Raw genomic sequence first — 26,905 nt, 5'->3', positions numbered from 1 at the left:
AGAAAAAAAGACGACTGAGGGGAGATCTAAAAACTATGTATAAATATATCGGGGGTCAGTACAGAGATCTCTCCCATCATCTTTTTATCCCCAGGACTGTGACTAGGGGACATCCTCTGCATCTGGAGAATAGAAGGTTTGTACACAAACATAGAAGAGGATTCTTTACGGTAAGAGCGGTGAGACTATGGAACTCGCTGCCTGAGGAGGTGGTGATGGTGAGTTCACTAAAAGAGTTCAAGAGGGGTGTATGTATTTCTGGAGTGTAATAATATTACAGGCTATAGCTACTAGAGAGGGGTCGTTGATCCAGGGAGTTATTCTGATTGCCTGATTTGAGTCTGAAACAAATGTTTTTCCCCCTAAAGTGGGGAAAATTGGCTTCTACCTCACAGTTTTTTTTTTTGCCTTCCTCTGGATCAACTTGCAAGATAACAGGCTCAACTGGATGGACAGATGTCTTTTTTAAGCCTTATAAACTATGTTATTATGTTACATCCTATCTGTCATTCCACTTGACTGCAAATAACTGGCCATTTACAAGTGTGAATGACGCCCCTTTTTCCATATGTCTGGACCCCAGCTCTTTTGGGAAGCCAGCTCTATTTTTTGGGACTTTCACATATAGGCCCCTGTAATTGCAGTTTTACAGCAGGGATGGAGGGTCCCCATACAGATCACAGACAGGGTGGTATACTGTTTTTATATTATTTTTTTTTCTCACACCAGACATTTGTGTTTAGAGGATATATATATATATATATATATATATATATATATATATATATATATATTTTTAAAAAATTAGTTTTACTTTTAACTAGATCTGTCCTTTGATTACCAATATTCATTCAATACAAGAGAGAGCTCCCACAGCGGTCCCAATCATCACTCCAAGCCCTCAGCTACCTCTAGTAACTGAAAGCAAGGCACTGTTATATCTCCCTGTAAAAAGGAGTATCTGAAGGGATAAAGCCAGTTAGTGACCACCATAAAAACAAATAAGGGAGGTCACTAACGGGCTAAGCATAAAAGATGGCTTCTCTTATATGTGGGGTTTTTGATGATTAACAATCTGTGAATTTTCTGATGTCTATCAAGACCTGATTTACTGTTAAAACATTTCCCTCATTTTGAACATGAAAATAGCTACTCCCCTGTGTGAAATTTCTGATGTATATCAACACCTGATTTACTGTTAACACATTTCCCACATTCTGAACAAGAAAATGGCTTCTCCCCTGTATGAATTCTTTGATGTATGAGACATTCAGATTTAATCTTAAAACATTTCCCACATTCTGAACATGAAAATGGCTTCTCTCCTGTGTGAATTCTCTGATGCATAACAAGATATTGTTTACTCTTAAAACATTTCCCACATTCTGAACATGAAAATGGCTTCTCCCCTGTATGAATTCTCTGATGTATAACAAAATATTGTTTACGGTTAAAACATATCCCACATTCTGAACATGAAAATGGCTTCTCCCCTGTGTGAATTCTCTGATGTACAACAAGAGCTGATTTATGCATAAAACATTTCCCACATTCTGAACATGAAAATGGCTTCTCCCCTGTGTGAATTCTCTGATGTACAACAAGAGCCGATTTCTGATTAAAACATTTCCCACATTCTGAACATGAAAATGGCTTCTCTCCTGTGTGAATTCTCTGATGGATAACAAGATCTGACTTACGGTTAAAACATTTTCCGCATACTAAACATGAAAATGGCTTCTCCCCTGTGTGATTTCTCTGATGCATTACAAATTCTGATTTCATCTTAAAACATTTGCCACATTCTGAACATGAAAATGGCTTCTCTCCTGTGTGAATTCTCTGATGTATAATAAGATATGATTTCTGGTGAAAACTGTTCCCACATTCTGAACATGAAAATGGCTTCTCTTTTGAGCGAGCTGTTTGATGTTTAGCACCTCTTCTGTGACTTTTATTCTGTGTTACAGTCTTCGATAAAAAAGAAGATCGGAGCTGGTTACCGGAATTAAATGATGCATTGTTGCTGTGATTGGATGAGGTTAGATCTTGCATATTGGCATGCTCTTCAACTTCAAATGTATCTCGTGTGATACCACAATCATCTACTTCAAAATCTGAAGATACCAGATGTTTCTCTAAGTTCCTGGTACAGTCATCTGCCAAAAATAAAACACATTTTATTGTTGATGAATAACATTAAAATTGTATTGAAGTTTTATAACTTTTCCATCTAAAAAATCCACAGAAAGTACAAGACATGGCACACAATTAGAATATCAATTGACTAAAACTGTGGTGGCCAAACATACCACAATCTAATAGTAGACCGAGGGGCATAACTAAAAAACGCTAGATCTCACCTTGAGCAACTTCCCTGCAACCCCCACCCAATCAGTCATTTAAAAGATTTATATATATATATATATATATATATATATATATATATATATATATATAAAAGCTTTCCTAGTGCTGGACAAGAGGCGACGAATCCCCTCTTAGTGCCCCACATAATAGTTCAGTGTCTCTTTCACAGTGGAATTCCCCCTTAGTGACCTCTTCACAGTACTGATGCTCCCTAAGTGCCCCCACTCAGTAGAATGTCCTCTTGAGGTCTACAAACAGTAGTTAAGCACCCGAGTATAATGGAAGTCAATAGAAGAACCCGAGCAATAAACCAGGTACCCCCTGCTCTGAAGAGGGGAGGGTGCCTGGTTCATAAGAAAATGTCAGAAATTGTTGGTAACACCACCAAAATGGTTCTGTAATAGCATTGGGAGGACGTATGGATGCAATTTGGACTTGCTGGTCGCTGCTGGGAACTATGTTGTCCAAATAGTACGCCACTTTTACAAAATGACAATAATACTCACAAAAACAAGGGAAGAAAAATATTGATTTTAGAGGTAAAATTGATAGAAAACATTCATTCCTAAATATATACACGTATATAAAGTGCAAGTCCTGCCAAAAATTACAAGGAAGAGGCACTCCGATACACCCTTAGTTACACATAAAGGAGGGCATCATACACACCCTTTAAAAATTATGATTGATGGCCTGCTGGTGACCCTCAAAAACATTAGGAGCAAGGGCCTGATGATCTGACCATTTAAGACATTATGGGCGGTGGCCTGCTGCCGCTTTGGTGACTCTAGTTAACCTGGGGCCGATGGCATGTCCCGGTGACAGCGACGATCCATTCGGATGTCTGGCCTATCAACTTTTGATGTAATTGTCAGCTCAAAACCATTATAAACTACGGGTAACAGGGAATCAATGTTTGATTCCGGGGAGGAAGCCTGAGAAACGGCTACCACATCCAAGGAAGGCAAGCGGGTGGCACGCAAATCACACACTCCCGACTCGTGGAAGTAGTGACGATAAATAACAATACAGGACTCTTAAGATGCCCTGTTATTGGAATGAGTAATACAAAATTACAGGGAATGTCACTGAGGTATTTTGTATGAGGAAACATTATACAGGAGAGGCCCTGCTGCCGCTTTGTTGACTCTAGATAACTTCTGCCTGATCGCACGTCCCTGTGATGTCCACGATCCATTTTTATATCTTCCCTATCAACTTTCGATGTTCTTTTATGCGCATAACATGGTGACCACCGGTAATGGGGAATCATTGTTCGATTTCAGAGAGGGAGCCTGATAAACGGCTATGGCTACTACTTCAAAGCAAGGCAGAATAAAGTTGCGGGCCTACAGGTGAGCTGACCGTGTAAAACATTATATGCGAGGGCCTGCATTTGAGCTGACCCTGTAAAAGATTTGGAGTTGCAGGCCTACTGGTGAGCTGAAGTGGAACCGACAAACCCAACTTTATTTTGATGGCTGCATTAATCTGCAGGTGACAGTCATACAGCTCTACAGATTTGTTTCCATCTGCATCTTTCTCAACAATATGTGGCCTCAGTCTTTTATCCAGACTCTGTTATTGTGCCACTGTGGCCTTCTCATGCTGCCATCTCCACACCATGTCACCTTGCCACTCATTTTTATCACCATGCTGCGGCCGATACTGCTTAAAAGGCCTTAAACTGATCACAAGGCCCACAATTTAATTAAGGTTTTGGAATTGATAAACTCAACTTGCTTTTGTGGGCTGCATCAGTGGCGTAGCTTTAGTCCTCCTCCTCTTGGATGTACCCCTTCTGGGTCAGGGCCCCAAAGCTGCAGCTTCCCCTGCTTTCCTTATAGCTACGCCCCTGGTCTGCATTAATCTGCAGGTGACCGTGATACAGCTCCACAGATTTGTTTCCATCTGCATCTTTCTAAACAATCTGTGGCCTTAGTCTTTTATCCAGACTCAGTCATTGTGCCACTATGTGGCCTCCTCATGCTGCCATCTCCACAGTATGTCACCTTGCCACTCATTTTTTTTCACTATGCTGCTGCTTAAAAGGCCTTAAACTGATCACAAGGCCCACAATCTAATTAAGGTTTTATGCACAAAACCAAAGTAAAAAAAAAAATTGATTTAATAGGAAAAATGTATTGAAAACATTCTTTCCTGTATATTTACTTGTATATAAAGTGCAAGTGCTGCCAAAAATTACAAGGAAGAGGCACTCCGATACAACCTGTATATCACATAAAGGAGGGCCTCATTCACATTGAGTTGCGGACCTGCAGGTGAGCTGACCCTGTAAAAGATTTGAATTGCGGGCCTGCGGGTGAGCTGACCCTCTATAAAATTATATTCAAAGGCCATATAAGCGAGGGCATTATAGGTGACGAATAAGCAATGCATGTTGATATGACGGAAGAGGAGGTGGAGGATGAGAAAAGGAAGATTTAACCATATACCCTTGTTTGTGGTAGAACGGGTGCATGGGAATACAGTCTATTAACTACATTAAAAACAACACATGTAATCGTTAATTTCTAACAATTTGTTTTCCCTTAGTCCTAACAGCAGCACAGATGGTGTTAACATCCCCCTGTGGACTGGTAGGACCGGCGGAATTTTTAATGAGCCCAAGAACCAATAAGCGATCTTCAGCTCCCTGAAAGGGAGGAGATCGCCCCCCCAGCCCACCGTGTCTCTAACAAGCCTAATGTAACTAGGGTGGGAAATTTGTGTGCTGCTGTTAGGACTAAGGGAAAACAAATTATCGTTAGAAATTAACGATTCCCTTACATCCTACCAGCAGCACAGATGGGGAGATAGCAAGAAGAATCCCCTAGGGAGGGTCCTCATGCCTGGCAGAACTAAGAACTGTCTGCCCAAAAGCCAAAAACTCTGCCACCCTAGCATCTATCCTATAATGGGAGATGAAGGTTGACTCAGAGCTCCAGGAAGCCGCCTTACAGATCAACTCTAAGGGGAGAAGACTTCTCTCTGCAACAGAGGTGGAGACAGCCCTAGTAGAGTGGGCCCTCACAAACTCAGGAGGATCTAGAGATTGGGAGACAAAGGACTCCCTAATGGCTTCCTTGATCCAGCGACTAATAGTAGCTTTAGACGCTTTACGGCCTTTAGACTTACCGTCAAACAGGATGAGGATGTTCTCATCTATCCTGAACTCTCTAGATCTATCCACATAGACCTGGAGGCACCTCGAAATATCCAGCGGATGTCTGGCTGGAGTATCAGAGGAGGAGGCTGAAAATAAAACTGGTAAAGAGATTACCTGGTTAATATTTTGGAAGGTTGGAACCTTAGGCCTGAAGTAAGGTAGAAACTTCAGGAGTACTCTGTCCTGCAAAAAGACGATGTAGGGGTGAATTGCAGAGAAAGCTTGTAGTTCAGAAATCCTCTTGGCTGAAGCTACAGCCAGAAGAAAAACTAATTTTATGGTCAAAAATCTTAACCCTACCTCCTCCAATGGCTCAAAGGGGGGAAATGCTAACCCCCTGAGCACTACTGAGTGATCCCACTGGAGAATAGGTCTCAGTATAGTAGGCTTTAGTCTTTCAGCTCCCTTCAGGAAGCGTTTGATGAGTGGGTCCCGAGAATGTGGCCTGTTAAGGCAGGCCGAGATGGCACAAATCTGTACTTTCAAGGTAGCTGGAGAAAGACCTTTATCTAATCCATCTTGAAAAAATTGCAGTATTGCAGGAAGGGGCGGATCTGCAGACGCCACCTGTTTGGAATCACACCATGACACGAAGATTCTCATAATCCTGGAGTAGGTCTTCCTCGTAGACTCTGCTCTGGAATGCGACAAAGTTCTCAGGACCGACTCGGAAAGCCCTTCTATGTTGGGAAGTGACTGATCAACCTCCAGGCTGTCAGGTTGAACCTGTGCAGATCTGGGCAGAGGTGAGTGTCCCACGACACCAGGGTCTGCTCCGGGGGGAGTCTCCAGTATTGTCCCCGACTCATCTGAATGAGCTGGGTAAACCAGGATCTCCGGGGCCAAAACGGTATGATGGCTATTACCGAGGCCTGATCCTGACAGATTTTCGTCAATACCCTCGGTATCATGGAAAACGGAGGGAAGATGTAAGCCAGCCTGAACCTCCACGGTATCGACAGAGCATCTATCGCCAGGGGGTTGTCTTCCCTGTACAGGGAACAGAACCTCAGCACCTTGGCGTGGAACCTGGTCGCCATGAGATCCACCTCTGGCATACCCCATCTGTGAACTAACTGCCTGAAGATCTCTGGATGCAGAGACCACTCCATGGTCGGTAATCCTCGACTTAAGCGGTCCGCGATCATATTGAGGGAGCCTCGAATATGAGTGGCAGATAGATTGGAAAGGTTCGCCTCTGCCCACCGAAGAATTACCCCGATCTCTGACAGAAGGGGCAATGATCTTGTGCCTCACTGCTTGTTTATGTAGAGAACCGCAGTCATATTGTCTGACTGGACTTTCACTGCCTTGCCCCAGATCTGAGGGGCGAAGTGAAGGAGGGCTAGCCGGATAGCTCGCATCTCGCAGAGATTGGAAGAGAGACGACGCTCCAGAGGAGACCAAGATCCCTGCACTGGGGATCCGTCCAGGTAAACGCCCCAGCCTACAAGGGACGCGCCTGTAGTCAATATGAGCCAAACTTGCCTAAAATAGAGGCAAAAAAAGGGCAAACAAAAGTGGCGATTTTTTTCAAAGGCCTCAATAGAGCCCCTTCAGCCTCCCGAAGGGGGAGCATCACGCCAGTCCACCTGTCTAAAGGACAGAAAAAAACACGGTGGGCTGGGGGGCGATCTCCTCCCTTTCAGGGAGCTGAAGATCGCTTATTGGTTCTTGGGCTCATTAAAAATTCCGCCGGTCCTACCAGTCCACAGGGGGCAGTTAACCCCATCTGTGCTGCTGGTAGGACGTAAGGGAAAGTGCCTTTATGTTCATCTGCATTCCTCTGGTGGAGTCGAGAAGTCATGGTCAATCCAGGCCTTGAGTCAACCTGTCAGCATTTTCAGTTGACAGGCGGATACGCTTATCGGTTATAATGCCACTAGCAGAACTAAATACACGCTCAGACAAAACTTCCAAATCGTAGAGCGCCAGTTTGTGCCAAGTGTCCAGCTTGGACACCTAGTAGTTGTAAGGCACTAAGGGATCATTGAGGAGGCTGACACGGTCTGCTATGTACTCCTTCACCATCTTCCAAAATGTTTCTCTCCTTGTGGCAGTAGGCCACACATCAGGGTGAAGGTGCTGGCAGGGTGTCATTAAACTGTCCCAGGCTTTGGCGAGTGTTGCCCTGCCTCTGTTCGAACTGCTGGGTGTCGCCCTTGTCTCCCCTCCTCGGTTGGCCAAGGAAGTACAAACTCTGCCGCCAGCGTTGTCAGATGGAAAATTGTGGAGAAATTTTTCAACAAGGATCTTCTGGTATTGCACCATTTTGCTTGTCCACTCCACCAGAGGAATGAGAGATTAGAAGTTCTCTTTGTAGTGGGGGTCGAGAAGGGTGAACAACCAGTAATCTATGTTTAAAATGCGTATAAAAGCAGCCTAACATGAAGTCAGCCATGTGTGCCAGAGTACCAACAGGCGAGACTTTGCCGTCTTTATCAGGAGGATCACTCCCAATCTCCTCATCCCCTTCTTCTGCCCACCCACGCTGAACAGATGGAATTCAACTTCCATGGGTACTACCCTCTGTAGCAGAAGCAACCGTCTCCTGCTCCTCCTCCTCTTCAGCCTCCAATTTTCGCTGAGAAGACGAACTGAGGGTGGTCTGGCTATCATCAACCTGTGTCTTCCCCGTTTTCCACCTCGTCCATACGCAAAGCGGCGTCCTTAATTGTGAGCAGCGAGCATTTTTAGAAGACACAGAAGTGGGAAGGTGACACTGATAATAGCGTTATCGCCGCTCACCATCTGTGTTGGCATAAAACCTCACAGAGGTCAGACATCCATGCCCACTCCTCGCTTGTGATTAGCGGAAGCTGACTGGAAAGGGGACGACCATGTTGCAACTGGTATTCCACAACTGCCCTCTGCTGCTCACAAAGCCTGGCCAACATGTGGAACGTGGAGTTCCAGCACGTTCTCACGTCGCACAACAGCTGGTGAGCTGGCAATTTCAAGCGCTGCTGCAGCATTGACAGACTGGCTGAAGCTGTCACTTGCGGAAATGTGCACACCCGAGGCGCACCTTCACCAGAAGCTCAGGCAAATTGGGGTATGTTTTTAGAAACTGCTGAACCAGAAGGTTGAATACGTGGGCAAGGCATGGGATGTGTCCAAGGTTGCCCAGCTCCAAAGCCGCCACCAAGTTATGGCCATTATCAGACACAGTGGACCGGTGGTGTTCGTGTGTGGTATACTAGGTGCCTATTACATTTTTAGTTGCTCTATTGCCTCAGTCAGCCCTTGTGGTGTGTATTATCTCCCACATGCTTTGGTATCTGTTAGTACAATAATACCCATATGCATATTTGTACATGTATTTTTGAGCCATAGTGGTTTGGTGTAATATACCTCTCTACTAGTGACCAATCATAATTATTGCACTGGCACTTTATAAATATATACCAACTGTCCACCATCGGTCCCCTTAGTTTTTAATACTTTTATGTATTGTGACCTCTGTTAAATGTGCTTTGTGTCAATTATGTCCTTTTGTGTTTTTTAATACAATTATGTTATTTTTTTGACTACCTCAATATTATAAGTGCTTTTGTACCTAATTGACCCATTCCTTTTAGTTGGCTTTCATGATATAGTTAGGGGTGAGTCCTGGACTTTATTTTGGGCTATATATAGGTTCCTTATCATTATCAAATTAACTAAGTTTAATTGGTATTGTTGACGTACTAGTCCAGAATATATATTTACTGCCTATATAAAGTACGCTAAAAACTGTTTATTATTTTTATATATATAAAAGTCTCCACAAAATAGGCTTGATAGGGTGAATAGGGATATCTCAGACTAATGATGCTGATCCCTAAAGACACTCCTACCATTGGAACTCCTAGTTCTAAGGAGTGTTGGTGTAATTCCTCTACCAGCAATTAGGGATGAATGGACATCCAATATCAGTGTACCTGATAACAATAATATATAGTGTGTCAAATCTCCTTGTTGCTAGGAGAACATGAACAAGACATAGTGTCAGGTTACACTGTAAGGATGGAACAACCCTAGACTGGTAACTTTCTACACAGGAATGAACCACTAGGCTCCAAAAAATATCGACGAGAGTCAGTCTGCATATGTGACTACAGAAATGTATTGCTCAACGCGTTTCTCTATCCAACTGATTGTTGGTTTATCAGGAGCAAATCACTAAGTCCACTGTTGCCGCTGAATATTGCCCCCTCACACTGGGTGTGCAGCAAAAACAGAGAACCTAGGAATGTCTGAGAATATGCTGCACGCCACTGATATCGTGCGTGCAGCAATGAGCCTCCGGCATATTTGGCCGTAGCGCGGACTTGTTTAAATGGAGGAAACTCCTCCCATCTGTGTAGCCGACCCACAATGAGTATCCAATACAGAATGAAAACGTCACCTGACTGCGCCCAATTCTTCCGTCACAGCCAGATGACGCGCGATCCATCATATCGTCAATCCAAGGCTGACAAAAGCCTGGCTCCGCCCACCAGTAAGAGTCACTCATAGGGGGGAGGATGAAACGATAACGAGTACTTCTAATGTCCTCACTGTATTGGTCAGTACAACAAGAGGGAGGGATTCACTGGATATTTAAAAGAAAGAAAGCACAATCAGTTTGTGAGGGACAGTAAAGATTTTAGAGAGGGCAAAATTCTTGAGTTTGCAGGTCAACAAAAAGAAAAAAACACGAATGAGAGTGAAACAGACCTATCCTCCTCTGAATACTAGACAGATCCTGAAACCGGATCCGGTGCACGCTATAACAAACGCGGCAGAGGAAGAGGTAGAGGTGCAGAATATTCCCGTGGCAGGGGACGTGGCAACAGTGAGAAAGGACATCGAGGAGATTTTTTAGGGACACCTTTGGGGTCCTTGGAACAGACTCAATTCACCAGCGAATATCCACTCAGGAACAGGAAAGGCAAATGAAGGGGTCTGGATCAATTGACACCTCACAGATTATTAACCTTTCAAAACGTATCCTTACCACCGTTGAAATGACAGTCTTGAGTAAAGGCTTGTCTTTCGTAGCTGAATGTAGATTTAATCCCTTTACATGGGTGAAAGATATTAATCTATTTATTTTTTGCACCCATGATAAGGAAGAATGTGAGAAATTGGGTATAGATCGGGAGGATCTTCCTGATGTTAGATTGCTTGCAGATCTTTTGGTGGAAAGTGATAGAAATACAGGCGAAGGACCGTTTACTGATCCAAAACCTGTATCTAAAAAGTTTCCTCCGCTGGCTAATCATTCGCCCCTTGATGTCTTTCTCACTGTTGTCACGGAAAGATTACGCTCTTTACATGTCCGGAATCCCTATCCAAGAAACCTGTCTGAGCAAGAGCAGTTGGCATTAACACAGCTACAACAAGATTCAACTGTTATAATCAAGCCCTCAGATAAGGGGGGCAATATAGTTGTTCTTGATGTCAGTTGCTATGTTCAGATGTGCAAGAGGATTCTTTACGACAACACCTGTTACATTAAATTGGATCGCAACCCTCTTGAGGCTTACAAAAAGGAACTAAGCTAAATTCTGAGTAGAGCAAAATGGCGCAAATTGATAAGTGCGAATGAACTAGCTTATCTTTTGCCCACCTACCCGACACTACCGGCCTTTTATAGTCTACCCAAAATACACAAGGGGACTAACCCTTTAAAGGGAAGGCCGATAGTGTCGGGTATTGGTAGCCTCACTGAAAGAATTAGTGTTTATGTCGACAGGGTTCTGAGACCATTTGTATCTAGCCTACCATCTTTTGTGAGGGACTCTATGGACGTTCTCAAGAGATTAAACGACATCAGATGTGATAAAGATACCCTACTTGCCAGTTTGGATGTTGAAGCTTTATACAGCTCTATCCCACATCAACGGGGCTGTGAGGCAGCCAATGCATTCCTACTGGAAAGGGGGCACAATTCTATGAACATAATGAATTTGTGATCACACTGTTGAACTTTATTCTGCACCACAACATTTTCTTGTTTGACCGTTCTCTCTACCGCCAGCTCAGGGGGGTGGCAATGGGTAGTCCTTGTGCCCCTACCTTTGCTAACCTCTACCTGGGCTGGTGGGATAGAGAGGTTGGAACAATGGACCTCGTGCATATTACTATGGATGAGGTTCATTGATGACATTTTCATTCTATGGAAGGGCACAAAGGAGAGTTTCTTGGATTTTGTATCAAGATTGAACATCAACTCCCTGGGTCTGTTTTTTACATCAGAAAGTGATGAAAAACGGATCACCTTTTTGGACCTTGCAATTGAGCTTGACCCTTCTGGTTACATCAAAACAAAAGTGTTCCGAAAACCAATGGCCACTAATGCCCTCTTGAGATGGGAGAGTGGACATTCTTACCCACTCAAGAAGGGCATTCCTAAGGGACAATACTTTAGAATGAGACACAATTGTTCTCAATGGTCTGACTCGGCTGATCTCAATGGCCTAGGCTGATGACCTTAAAAAACGGTTTACAGAAAAGGGTTATCGAAACCGATTTTGAAGGAAGCATACCAACATGCAGCAGCATGTAATAGAGAACAACTCCTGCATCCTAGGAATAGAACATCCAACGAGGCACAGATACGGATAATTGGCACTTTTGACACAGCAAGTAGTGAGATGCGTGCGTTGCTCACTGAATATTGGGACATTTTAAAAACTGATCCGGATGTTGGTCATCTAGTAGGCAGTCGTCCCATGATTACATACAGACGTGGGGGTAATATTAGGGACAAACTGGTTCACAGTGCCTTTATTACCCCCAGGGATGGCACTTGGCTGGGGGCCAACAGACCTAACGGTACATATCAGTGTGGCAACTGCATAGCTTGCAAAGCTATTTGGAAGAGCACGAAATTTAAGAGCTCGGCCACAGGACAGGAATACTCCATCAAGTGCTTCATTAATTGTAGGACAGTTGGGGTGGTTTACCTGGCTACCTGTGTCTGTGGTATACAATACACAGGAAAAACAAAACTGGAATTTAGGAGGCGCGTAGGTGAGCATCTCCTAAAAATTAAAAAATTCTGGAGACACCCCTGTGGCACAACATGTCGCCACCTGTCATCCTGGCAATCTGGATTGCTTTAAATTCCAAGGAATAGAACATGTCAGGCCACCACCTAGGGGAGGTGATATTGATACACTGTTGCTAAGAAAAGAGGCACAGTGGATGTTCACCCTCAACACTGTTAAGCCCAGGGGCCTTAACGATGCTATTTCATTTGCCTGTTTTATTGAATGAATTTCCAGTAGTATATCTCACTCTCCACCTCTATATAATGTACCGGTTTGTAATATGGTTATTGCTCCCCTCCTTTGAATACCTATGGGTAATTCATATATCCATCTAGAAATTTTAGTGCTTATTTCTAAGTAAGTCCTTTGTATTATTTCATTTGTCACTCCTTGTCACCTAGTATGGGGGACTTGTATTGTTCTCCTCTGGTGTTACAAGGAGTTCGGACTGTATGACTATGTATCTGTTTACCTTTAGTGTCCCCGCTTATTGTGAAACTCAAGCGTGCGTCACAGACCTTTCATTATCCCTCCCTCTTGTTGTACTGACCAATACAGTGAGGACATTAGAAGTACTCGTCATCGTTTCATCCTCCCCCCTATGAGTGACTCTTACGGGTGGGCGGAGCCAGGCTTTTGTCAGCCTTGGATTGACGATATGATGGATCGCGCGTCATCTGGCTGTGACGGAAGGATTGGGCGCAGTCAGGTGACGTTTTCATTCTGTATTGGATACTCATTGTGGGTCGGCTACACAGATGGGAGGAGTTTCCTCCATTTAAACAAGTCCGCGCAACGCGTGGGCTACGGCCACATATGCCGGAGGCTCATTGCTGCACGCACGATATCAGTGGCGTGCAGCATATTCTCAGTTAGACATTCCTAGGTTCTCCGTTTTTGCTGCACACCCAGTGTGAGGGGATAATATTCAGTGGCAACAGTGGACTTGGGGATTTGCTCCCGATTGCTGCACGCACGACATCAGTGGCGTGCAGCATATGTCTAGTCAGACATTCCTAAGTTCTCTGCTATTTGCTGCACACCCAGTGTGAGGGGGCAATATTCAGCGGCAACAGTGGACTTAGTCATTTGCTCCTGATGAACCAACAATCAGTTGGATAGAGAAACGCGTCAAGCAATACATTTCTGTAGTCACATATGCAGACTGACTCTCGTCGATATTTTTTGGAGCCTAGTGGTTCATTCCTGTGTAGAAAGTTACCAGTCTAGGGTTGTTCCATCCTTACAGTGTAACCTGACACTATGTCTTGTGCATGTTCTCCTAGCAACAAGGAGATTTGACACACTATATATTATTGTTATCAGGTACACTGATATTGGATGTCCATTCATCCCTAATTGCTGGTAGAGGAATTACACCAACACAGTACACTCCTTAGAACTAGGAGTTCCAGTGGTAGGAGTGTCTTTAGGGATCAGCATCATTAGTCTGAGATATCCCTATTCACCCTATCAAGCCTATTTTGTGGAGACTTTTAATAATATATAAAAATAATAAACAGTTTTTAGCGTACTTTAATCCTTATCATTATCAGACACAACCATGCCTGGTTCTAGGTTAAGTGGCGAGAGCCACAGCGCAGTCTGGTCTCTTATACCCTGCCACAGCTCTGCGGCGGTGTGACGTTTGTCACCTAGGCAGATCAGCTTCAGCACGGCCTGTTGCCGCTTCCCCACTGCAGTGCTACACTGCTTCCTGCTACCGACTGATGGCTGACTGGTGCTGTACGCAAAAAAAAAAAAAAAAATAATAATTTTCCGCTAACGTGTGCCCCAAAAAAATATTCTAGGAACTCGCCATGCCCCTCACGGAGTACCTTGGGGTGTCTTTCCAAACTGGGGTCACTTGTGGGGTATTTATACTGCCCTGACATTTTAGGGGCCCTAAAGCGTGAGAAGAAGTCTGGAATCCAAATGTCTAAAAATGCCCTCCTAAAATGAATTTGGGCCCCTTTGCGCACCTAGGCTGCAAAAAAGCGTCACACATGTGGTATCGCCGTACTCAAGAGAAGTAGGGCAATGTGTTTTGGGGTGTATTTTTACATATACCCATGCTGGGTGAGATAAATATATCTCTGTAAAAGACAACTTTTCCCATTTTTTTTATACAAAGTTGTCATTTTACAGAGATATTTCTCTCACCAGCATGGGTATATATAAAAATACACCCCAAAACACATTGCCCTACTTCTCCTTAGTACTTCGATACCACGTGACACTTTTTTGCAGCCTAGGTGCATAAAGGGGCCGAAAGCCCAACAAGTACCTTTAGGCTTTACAGGGTTGCTCACAATTTAGCCCCACCCAAAATGCCAGAACAGTAAACATACCCCACAAATGACCCCATTTCGGAAAGTAGACACTCCAAGGTAATCGCTGAGGGGCATATTGAGTCCATGAAAGATTGAACTTTTTGTCACAAGTTAGCGGAAAGGGAGACTTTGAAAAAAAAAAAAAAAAAAAATCTATTTCCGCTAACTTGTGCCAAGGTGCCAAAAAAAAAACTAACTTCTATGAACTCGCCATGCCCCTCAAGGAATACCTTGGGATGTCTTCTTTCCAAAATGGGGTCACATGTGGGGTATTTATACTGCCCTGGCATTTTAGGAGCCCTAAAGCGTGAGAAGAAGTCTGGAATCCAAATGTCTAAAAATGCCCTCCTAAAAGGAATTTCGGCCCCTTTGTGCACCTAGGCTGCAAAAAAAGTGTCACACATGTGGTATCGCCGCACTCAGGAGAAGTAGGGCAATGTGTTTTGGGGTGTATCTTTACATATACCCATGCTGGGTGAGAGAACTCTCTCTGCAAAATGACAACTTTGTATAAAAAAAAAAAAATTGGGAAAATTTGTCTTTTACAGAGATATTTAGCTCACACAGTATGGGTATATGTAAAAATACACCCCAAAACACATTAACCTACTTCTCCTGAGTACGGCGATACCACATGTGTGACACTTTTTTGCAGCCTAGGTGGGCAAAGGGGCCCAAATTCCAATGAGTATCTTTACAATTTCACAGGGCCTTTTTTACACATTTGGATTCCAAACTACTTCTCACGCTTTAGGTCCCCTAAAATGCCAGGGCAGTATAAATACCCCACAAGTGGCCCCATTTTGGAAAGAAGACACCCCAAGGTATTCCGTGAGGGGTATGGCGAGTTCATTTAAAATTTTATTTTTTGTCACAAGTTAGTTTAACAAAAACAAACAACACATTTTCCGCTAACTTGTGACAAAAAATAAAAACTTCCATGAACTCACTATGCCCATCAGCTCAGCGAATACCTTAGGGTGTCTACTTTCCGAAATGGGGTCATTTGTGGGGTGTTTCTACTGTCTGGACATTGTAGAACCTCAGGAAACATGACAGGTGCTCAGAAAGTCAAAGTGCGTAAATTCACATTTTTGCACCATAGTCTATAAATGCTATAACTTTTACCCAAACCAATAAATATACACTTATTGCATTTTATTTTTATCAAAGACATGTAGAACAATAAATTTAGTGAAAAATGTATATAGAAATGTAGTTTTAATTGAAAAATTTTACAACAGAAAGTGAAAAATTTAGTTTTTTTGCAAAAATTTCGGTCAATTTTGATTAACAACAAAAAAAGTAAAAATATCAGCAGCAATGAAATACCACCAAATAAAAGCTCTATTAGTGAGAAGAAAAGGAGGTAAAATTAATGTGGGTGGTAAGTTGTATGACCGAGCAATAAACCGTGAAAATAGTGTAGTGCAGAATTGTAATATGTGGTCTGGTCATTATGGGGGTTTAAGCTAGGGGAGCTGAGCTGGTTAGGGGACACATGTTGGTGCAAGGCTGGCACGGCACACCTTGAAAAATAATGGTGGTTGGTGACTGCGTAACGAGGGACGGCCACCATCAGGCTGCGGAAGTCCTCAGTGTCTACAAGCATAAATGGCAACATTTCCAGGGCCAGTAATTTGGAAAGCTGCACATTTAGTGCTATGGACTGTGGGTGGGTGGCTGGGTATTTGCACTTGCGTTTAAAAGCCTGGGGTAATGACATTTGTGGATGTGGTTGCTGATGGTGCTTGCAAAGGTCCAGGTGCAGGGCAGGAGGCACCCAGGCCTGTGCCTTTGACAGGGGATTGGCCAGCATGTAACACAGGGGAAGAGGAGGCAGTGGTTGGACCCGCAGACACAGATTGTGGACCCAGGTGTTCGGCCCACCTATTAGGGTGCTTTGATGACATGTGGCGGATCATGCTGGTGAGGTTGCTAGTGTTCACGCCCCGGCTCATTCATGTGGCACAGGTTGCAAACTACTATTCTTTTGTCGTCCATACTTTCCTCAAAAAAGCGCCATACTGCCGAACACCTACCCCTTAGCAAGGGAGATTTACGCAAGGAGGTGCTCCGTGGAACAGTTGCGGGCCTGTTCGGTGGTGTCCGCCTTCTACCTTTTGCCTCTTCCAGCCTGTTGCAGTGCTGCAGATCCCTCCCCCTCTGTACTGCTCTCTTCGCTCGGCTTGTTGCCACCTTTCCAGGTTGGGTCAGTGATGTCGTCGTCCAGCACCTCCTCTTCCACTTTCTCATTCTGATCATCCTCCTGATTTGTTTACCTAACCACAACCTCAGTGATTGACAACTGTGTGTCATCCTCTTGCTCAAACTCTTGAAACAGTAATTGCGGTTGAGTCATTGGCAACTGGTTCTCATCATCATCCACCTCATTAAACACTAATTGTCGTTCCCCAGCGTCATGTTCTTGTGACTTTGGATGCTCAAGAGGTTGGGAATCGGGGTACAAGATCTCAGGTCCCTCTTCAAGCGTGGTTGATGAGAGGGCCAAATCAATTAATGGCGATGAAACAGAGGTCCTCGGAATATCAGAGTGTGGGATCACTTGTTTGGCCAGACTGTAAATAGTGGGAGGAAGGAGGATCAGGGGATTGTGTGGACCAGACTCCTGGCTTAACCGACTGGAAGCACCATCTGCTGCAATCCAACCGACCACCTGCTCGCACTGGGCATACTTCAAGAGTGGTCTCCTGCGCTGCCCTGCAAACTGGGACATGAAGCAAGGTATCTTGGATGATTGTTTTTCTTGTGCTCTGTCAGCAGGCACAGTTTCAATGCGCCCAGGGCCACGGCCTCTGCGTGCACCATCAGAATCACGGCCACTTCCCCGTCCCGTAATGCTCGCTTTCTTCATATTAAAATGTTATATGTTGGGGGGAGGTGAGAGATAACACCACTAAAGTGCTTAACCTGATTCACTACACTAGGACCCGAGGTATCCCACTTTGTCTTTTATCTACTGACGCTGAAAAAGCCTTTGACAGGGTGGGGTGGCCTTTGGTTGTTCGCAGTGCTGCGCTATGTAGGAATTACAGGTCCTATGGTGACACGGATCCGAGCTCTGTATGAGTCTCCGTCCGCAGCCACGAAGGTAAATGGTGTGCTTTCTTCGTCTTTCGCAATCCGGAATGGGACCCGCCAGGGATGCCCCCTTTCCCCATTTATATTCGTGCTTACTTTGGAACCACTCTTGAGGTCGATACGACAAAACCTGAATATTTCGGGACTTTCGGTGGAGGGCAAGGAATTTAAGATTGCAGCATATACGGATGATTTATTGTTCACGCTTACCAACCCCAGGATCTAATTTCCGAACCTGATGTCAGAATTCCACACATTTCACGACCTTTCTAACTTAAAAATCAACCTTCAGAAATCAGAGGCCTTGAATATATCACTACCGGATACTCTCCTATCCAATCTGGTCACATCCTTTCCATTCAAGTGGGCTTCCGGGGCAGTGAAATACCTGGGCACCTATATCCCCTCAGATCTGAAAGAGGTATTCCAGAGAAATTATACCCCTCTCAGAGATCAGATCAGAGAAGATCTTAAGCGGTGGTCGAAAGGCCTACACACTTGGTTTGGAAGGTGTGCTATTTTCAAAATGAACATCCTTCCGAGTGTGTTATAACTCTTTCAGACCCTTCCCATTAGACTCCCAGCTATCTTCTTTGTTAGGATCCACAGCGATCTATTCAGATTTATCTGGGCGAGGGGCAGTCCGAGATTGGCTAGATCCCTCTTACACGTTCCAAGGGACAAAGGAGGGTTGGGCGTACCAGACTTGCGTAAATATTACTGCGCCTCCCTGCTTCAAAGAATTGTAGACTGGTGTCGACATGCACAGTACAAACAGTGGGTATCTATCGAACAACTGTACTCGAGCTCTCCTCTGGCCTCCCTGCCCTGGGTAGATCAGAAACTCACGTCAGCTCTCTCTAATCATCCCACAATAGGGCCCACCATTGCACAATTTCATAAGGTCAAAGAATGTCCCTTGATCTCACCTTCTCCCTCTCCGATGCTCCCAATTCTAGGACATCCCAGCTTCCCGGCGAGTTGTCGGGGTGGTCCTTTTCTGCAATGGTGCGTTAATGGTAGGGTTCGCGCCCCTTTTTTTTTAGAACTTAGGGCAGATGGCTTACGTACGACGAGTTACTGAATTTGACGGATCCTTGTCCCCTGGGATCTTGGAGATCTAGACAACTGGCACATTTCCTCTCTTCAATTCCGGCTTCCACAGGGTATGACAGGTCACTTACCGTATTTGAGAAGGCATGTGTTGGCTCGGGCGCATATAGACATTCCCTATCTGAGTGCTATCATACATTGGTGGCTCCTAGACAGGACTATCTTCCCCTTTATGCAACAAAGTGGTCGCATGATTTGGGAGTTGAGATCCCCCCTGACCATTGGCCCAAACTGTTCAACCTGCTCTACAAGTCATCCATTGTGAGTAGATTCCAGGAAGCGGGGTATAATATTATGTCCCGGTCAGATTACAGAAAATGTTTCCATCCGCGTCCCCAGCTTGCTGGTGCTGTGACTCAGCCCTGGGTTCGATGCTACACATTTTTTGGGAATGCCCCAGACTCAGTCTCTTCTGGCAGCGAATCCATAAAGCACTGTCCTCAATTTTTCAGTTTTCAATCCCGAACACACCTGGTTTCTTCCTATTATTTATATCGGATCTTGCAATGAGCGTGCTTCGTAAGTCTTGTCTCTGCTCTTTGGCGATTGCGGCTAGGTCTTGTATCCCTGCAAGGTGGAAATACTCTTTGTCTCCGAAAACTGGCTGCTGGATTCAAAAGGTAGAGGAGATCCGGAGAATGGAGGAACTTACTTTGCAGCTGCGATCTAAAAATAAAGCTTTTCTGGATGCTTGGGCCCCTTGGTTTGCCTTTCAGGACTCTCAAGATTTTCAGAGACTATTGTCGGGAGAAATTAGACGACTCACTCTGCACCCTTTTAGTACTCTTTCTGGGAGGGAAATAGGAACAGCAACACTGCCACTGCGTTTTTACATTATAAATTTTATGGCATTCATTTTTCGGTATAAATAACATAATATCTTTATTCTCTGGGTCAGTACAATTACAGTGATACCAAATATAGTTGGTTTTACATTTTACTACTTCTTTGCAATAAAACACCTTTTAAAAAAAAAAAAAAAAAAAAAAAAAAAAAAAAAAATGTAAAAATTTTTTTTGCATTGCCGCTTCCCAAGATCCATCGCTTGTTATTACATTTTTTTGGTGGCAACTAAGAATAAATTAGCAATTCTGTTTTATTGAATAAATGAGTATTTTTTTTTACCACTTAATAGTCCCACAAGGGGACTATAACAGACAGCTTTTTTATTGCTTTTAAAATGCATTATCCCTATAGTACGTTGCATTTTAATGTCAGTGCTATTCTCACATTGACCAGCAGGCTGCGCCAGAGAGGAAATTACTTAAGCCTGGTCTGGGGCCTACACGAGACCCCAGCCAGCCTTCACACACATCGGCATTTACGGGGTGCCGATGGGAGACAGAGGGAGTCCGCTCCCTCTGTCAGCACTTTACATGCGGCAGGCGCCACAGCCCGGATCAGCACTCCTGCCAGTCTGGGCTGTTAGAGCCGGGCCCCCACTCCCCGATGCATGGGGGACCAGTGCAACGCTTAGACTGGGTGCTGTAAAAAGCGGCGGCCCATCCTAAGGCCGCTTAGTGACTGCATTATAATGGCATATGGGTGGTCACTAAGGGGTTAATAACCCCATTGATAGCATGTCAAGGCGTGTAGGTGTAAGAAATACCGATTTTTAAGAATTTTTAGGAAAATAATGTAAGCCATATATTGTATTGGTATCCTGTTCTCAGCAACTTCCTGGTAATTAGTGCCTATACTTGTCCTCTCAAAGCCATTGTGAGCGAGTACGGTCTATCTGGACAACGGGCCATTAGCATCAAAGGTACTGTAGTTGTCAATTATCGAAAGAATGGAGAGAGAGAGAAAAAACCTGGAGGGTCCAGAGCAAAGACAGGGACTGGAGAGACATGAGAAGACCTCTGTATAGTAACTACACTGTACTGTAGAGGGATAGAAATTTGTGGTTTGAGTAACTTTATTATTAGTAGTAATTAATAGTAATTGTTACTGTGTACAAGTCTCTCCGTATGTGAGATTTATTTTTGTTCCTTTATACTTTCATATATACTCATCAATAATAATAATTGTAATATCATTATTCCCACATTGCACAATATATATATTTTTCTTTATTTGTATCTTAGAGACCTCTCTGCGTTACTTAGTGGTCACTACTCACCTGGGCGGTTATCTGTAGGAATGTCCTCTGTACTCTGCTCATCACCCCTCACATAGGTCTCTGTAGGATTAATATTGTTCAGATCTTCACCCGGATTCACAAGCTGTGAAAGAAATATTGTAGAAGTCATCAGACGGTTGGAGAAGTCGTGTGGAAGGCTTTATATGACCTGAAAAGACGACCAAAAATGACCGGACAGCAGGACTTATCTGATCCAAATATCTGCAGGTCTCCTGTATAAATCCAATCTGATTGCTTCATTATTCCAACCAGTTTACAATGCAGGGAGAGTAGCCCTTATATTCCATCCCTAACATTACATTGTATGTATATAACATTACATTGTTTGTGCACTTGTTGCCCTTGCTGGCCGCCCCAGGGATGTGAAGCCAGTAAGCCAAAGTTCTTTCGGTCCATGGCTTGTTTACCTCCTAGGAATGGGCATAATCATCTGCTCTGCTGCAGCCAATGACTGGATTCAGGGGTAACATGTCCACAAGAGACACATGACCACTAATGCCAGTCATTGGCTGCAGTAAAGCAGGTGACCATGCCTGTGCCGGCGAAGGAGCAAACAACATTTACTGGAAGATGGACACACAGGAGCTGGCACACATAACCAGAGCTAAGGGTAGCAGGTACGTATGAATCTTTCCATAGTAGAGGCTGCGGATACATGTGAAAAGTTACTTATTTCTGAACAAACCCTTTAATACTGTCTTCCTGTTCTATCTAGAAATTTTGGGATGACTGCAGGCATGAAGATACTGTACCTAATATACGGGACAGGGGAGAACACAGGAGAGGTGAGAACTGATTATCTATCACCACTAGAACACCCTGCTTATCACTGTATATAGTATAAGGACAGAGGAGAACACAGGAGAGGTGAGAACTGATTATCTATCACCACTAGAACACCCTGCTTATCACTGCTTATAGTATAAGGACAGGAGAGGTGAGAACTGATTACGATTATATTATATGATTATTATTACTATTATTAGTACCTTCCAAAAGCCACTGTACTTTTTTTTAACAAACGCTGCACGAATAGATTTATCGCATGCATCATTCAGGGAGCAGGTGTTATTTCTCCCAAACACAAAGCAGCCACAATGTTCCTGCAATTGTCTCTGACCACCTTGCCCAGTTGGAGTTAGGTGAGGAGACAGCCAGCGAGGTTGTTTGATGCTTGATGCCTTTAGAAAGTATTTGGCTATGTGGCTACTATCACCCAGGGAGATCAGCTCTAAAACAGCATGGCACAGCTTCACAGGATAGGGAGAAGGGGGAGTGGGAGCGATGTTCTGCCCTGCTTCTGTTTGGGACAGGAGGCTATTTATGGAGGAGGCCGATAAGTGCCTGGTGTCAGCACAAACGTGGAACGTGTCAATAGGACCTGGCCTTCTTGCTACAGTGCTGCCTCGCTGCAAAAAACATTCATCTAATGAGCTGTGAAAGACATGAACTGTTCCAGTCCGTAACCGTTGCTCCAGGTGTTGATTGTGTGCACCTTGCTGCACAGCTAGAATTGCAAGGAGTGACCTACATTCACCGCCACTTGAGTACAAAGCAGGGATGGCTTTTTTTGAAAAAATACCAGCTACTGTATATAACTTCTAGTGAGGCTGAGCACATGCCATTAGCCCCCTAAAGGCAACAGAATCCACAAAGTGGTACCACAGAGACTGCACCACCAGCAACTTGTGCAAGCAGAGTTGTTTCTTGGCCACACATTACAGAATTAAAGTAAAGGGGAAGGGGGGGGGGACAAACAAACAAACAAAAAAAAAAACACACACATATATTAGGTATCACCGCATCCGTAATGACCGGCTCTATAAATATATCACATGATCCACCCTGTCCGATAAACACCATAAAGATAAATAAAAACGGTGTAAAAAAAAAAAATAAGCCATTTTTGTCACCTTACATCACATAAAGTGCAATACCAAGCAATCAAAAAGGCTTATGTCCCACAAAATTATATCAATAAAACAGTCACCTCATCCTGCAAAAAATTAGCCCCTACATAAGAAAATCCCTCAAAACAATAAAAAAAAACTATAGCTCTCAGAACATGGAGACACTAAAACATCATTATTTCAGTTTCAAAAATACTTATTGTGTAAAACTTAAATAAATAAGAAAAAGTAAATATATTAGGTATCGCCACGTCTGTAACGATCTGCTCTATAAAAATATCACATGATCTAACCCCTCAAGTAATCCAGTTTTTTTGTCACCTTGCCCCATAAAGTGTAATAATGAATTATCAAAATATCATATGTACCCAAAAATGGTACCAATAAAAATGTCAACTCTTCCTGCAAAAAATGAGCCCCTGCACAAGACGATCGGCAGAAAAAATAAAATAGGGCGTTCAGAAAATGGAGACACAAAAACATAATTAATTTCTTTTCAAAAATGCATTATTATGTAAAACTGAAACAAACAAAGTAGACATATTTGATATCATTGCGTCCGTAACAACCTGCTCTATAAAAATAGCACATGATCTTCTAACCTGTCAGATGAATGTTGTAAAATATAAAAACGGTGCCAAAACATCAATTTTTTGGTTACCTTGCCTCACAAAAAACTTAATATAGAGCAATTAAAACTCATATGTACCCCAAAATAGTACCAATAAAACTGGCACCTTATCCCCTAGTTTCCAAAATGGGGTCACTTTTTTGGAGTTTCTACGCTATGGGTGCATCAGGGTGGCTGATCAAATGTAAAATCTGCCAAATCTGAAATTTCATCTCCATTTTCCATTAATTCTTGTGGAACACCTAAAGGGTTAACAAAGTTTGTCAAATCAATTTTGAATACCTTGAGGGGGCGTAGTTTCTAAAATGGGGTAATTTTTGGGTGGTTTCTATTATATAAGCCTCACAAAGTGACTTCAGACCTGAACTGGTCCTTAAAAAGTGGGTTTTGGAGATTTTCTGAAAAATTTCAAGATTTGCTTCTAAACTTATAAGCCTTCTAACATCCCCAAAAAATTAAATGTCATTTTCAAAATGATCCAAACAAAAAGTAGACATATGGGGAATGTAACGTAATAACGATCATATGAGGTATCACCATTTATTATAAAAGTAGAGACATTGAAATTTGAAAATTTCAGAATTTTTCAAAATTTTTGGTAAATTTAGAAAATTTATGACTATCATTAAGTACAATGTGTCACGAGAAAACAATCTCAGAATGGCTTGGATAAGTAAAAGTGTTCCAAAGCCATTACCACATAAAGTGACACATGACAAATGGCGGGCAGAAGGGCGAAAACTGGCCCGGGGTCATCTGATAAATGATGCTGTAATCTTGTAGATCACAGGATGTCGGCCACACAGGAGAGAGACAGCAAGCCTCAGACTGGAGGTCAGACTAGAGATCACATGACCAGGTGTCCATAATCAAAGGTTCAAAATGGATGGATGCATCTGAGCAGCTAGAAAATTGTTGGAGAGTTAGAATTATATGTGCTGATGAAAATAATCCTATATAGCTTTTCCAATAATCAACTTCCAATATTATCAGGGGCGTAGCTGTAAGGCAGGGGTGGGGAACCTCTGGCCTGCGGGATCATTTCATGTGGCCCCCTGCCATTTCATGTGGCCCCCTGCCAGTGAAAATTCTAATGACCACTTTCATTATGGAAGCGGTCATTAGCATGCAGGAGGCACAGGAAGGTGAGAACAGCGCATTGCTAGCAGTATTCACTTTCCTTGGTCTTCTTCCGGCCCCACGCTGTGACCTGACACGTACAGTGCCAGGACGTAGAGCATGTAGATGCGCACTATGACCTGACGCTGTGCGCTGTCAGATCACAGTACAGCATGGAGGGAAGAAGACCAGGGAGGGTAAGTGAATCTGCAAAGTGGCAGCGCCGTCCGGAGCTCGAGAGGCAATTACATTTTTTTTTTTTTTTTTTAAATGTCTGATCTAAGGTCTGATTAGAGTCTGATCTGAGGCTGGGCGTCTAATCTAATGCTGGGAATGGCCTGATGAGGGTCTGATCTGAGGCTGATGTAGGCTGGGGGTCTGATAGGAGGGTGACTTGAGGCTGATGGAGGTGGGGGGCAGATCTGAGGCTGAGAAAGGGACAGAGGCAGGGACATTTGCGAAGAAAGAGGCAGGGACAGTGACAGGGAGAGCAAAAGCTGGGTAAACCCTTCTTTAGACCCCTCTGGGTTTAGCTTGGCTGCCATTATGTAAGGCCTCCGAACAATGTTACAAATATCCAAATGGCCCTCAGCAGCAAAAAGGTTCCCCACTCCTGCTATAAGGGGTGCAGTCGCTACTGGGCCTTGGAGCCCGAGGGGGACCAAAGACCATTGTGCCACATAAGAAGACACCGGTACTATACAAAGTTCATGAAGGTCAAGTTACATCTCTGGCTGGAGGGAAGGGGTAAGGTCAAGAATTTGGCTTGGGGCAGGGGATGCAGTTTCAATTTTCGCCTCAAGCAGCAGGAAGGCTATGTGCTTCCCTGCCCCTGGCCACAAAGCACTGAGGGAAGGGGGACCAAGCTGAACTCATGCACCAGGGCACATGAGCCTTTAGCTCCCCCCCTGATTATATTATATTATACTCTATGCAAGTAAGAAGGATGACTTGTATCTACATGTGCTAGAATAGAATCCGTGGTATGATCTTGGTACTGCCATTCTGACAGTTAGGAGACACCAGGAAACTGCAGCCTAGACCAGTGATGGCTAACCTTGGCACTCCAGCTGTGGTAAAACTACAACTCCCAAAATGTCCCCTTGCTTGGCTGCTCTCAGAACTCTATAGAAATAAATGGAGCATGCTGGGAGTCGTAGTTTCACCACAGCTGGAGTGCCAAGGTTAGCCATCACTGGCCTAGACTATAATACCTTTGAAAATAATGATGCATTTATCTCCTGATGTTCATGTTCAAGCTGACAATCAAGGCACAACTTTGGTTGACCATTTGTAGTATTGCATTGTCCCGGCCTATGACCTCTCAGAAAACTGTTGTGCCACCACAAAAGATCTGCAGCAATTGACAGAAAGGCCACCTAAAAAGTCTATACAGGCAGAAAATAGTGAGAAAATCCAGACAACATGTAATGTCTATGGTCAGCTATAATCCTGCCATCTCCATCTTTCTCATTATACTAGGACAGTGATGGCGAACCTATGGCACGGGTGCCAGAGGCGGCACTCAGAGCCCTCTCTGTGGGCACCCGCACCCTGGAAAAATCTATGGTGTACCAATATGCCTTAGAGTTTTCCTGCCATTCATCAGCACAGGGCGCGCCATGAACAGCACAGGCAGCGCACTGAATGCAGGCAGGCTGTTATAGCTAAATGATAAAGTACATGGAAGATATACTATATTGGACTGTAGTATTCAGGTTACATTGCCGTGTTGGCACTTTGCGATAAATAAGTGGGTTTTGGGTTGCAGTTCGGGCACTCGGTCTGTAAAAGGTTCACCATCACTGTACTAGGATAAAACATAATACTGGTGGATAAAACAAGACTGAAGACAAGATCTTCAGTCTTCTACAGATCCTAGGGAATATTTCATGAGACCTCATCTCCATCTACCTGATCATCCTGTGGGACATTGTGATGTTCTTCTGAACCATCCTGTGGAAGAAGAGGACTGGGACATCTCTCTGGTGTT

General features: G+C 43.8%; 1 protein-coding gene across 1 annotated transcript; it reads right to left on the bottom strand.

The window, feature by feature from the left end:
* Positions 1-380: 380 nt before the first annotated feature.
* LOC122923337 (gastrula zinc finger protein XlCGF17.1-like) lies at positions 381-21,288 on the bottom strand. Its single transcript, XM_044274120.1, has 2 exons — positions 21,232-21,288; positions 381-2,159 (listed from the first exon to the last, which is right to left on the bottom strand). The coding sequence occupies exon 2, from the start codon at positions 2,053-2,055 to the stop codon at positions 1,150-1,152; it is 906 nt and encodes a 301-aa protein (XP_044130055.1). The 5' UTR covers positions 2,056-2,159; positions 21,232-21,288; the 3' UTR covers positions 381-1,149.
* Positions 21,289-26,905: the final 5,617 nt, after the last annotated feature.

Source organism: Bufo gargarizans, unplaced genomic scaffold, assembly GCF_014858855.1.
Source record: "Bufo gargarizans isolate SCDJY-AF-19 unplaced genomic scaffold, ASM1485885v1 original_scaffold_1487_pilon, whole genome shotgun sequence".
NCBI classification, from domain to species: domain Eukaryota; kingdom Metazoa; phylum Chordata; class Amphibia; order Anura; family Bufonidae; genus Bufo; species Bufo gargarizans.
Note: the sequence above shows the minus strand (reverse complement) of the source record. Positions and strands in the feature narration are given on the sequence as shown.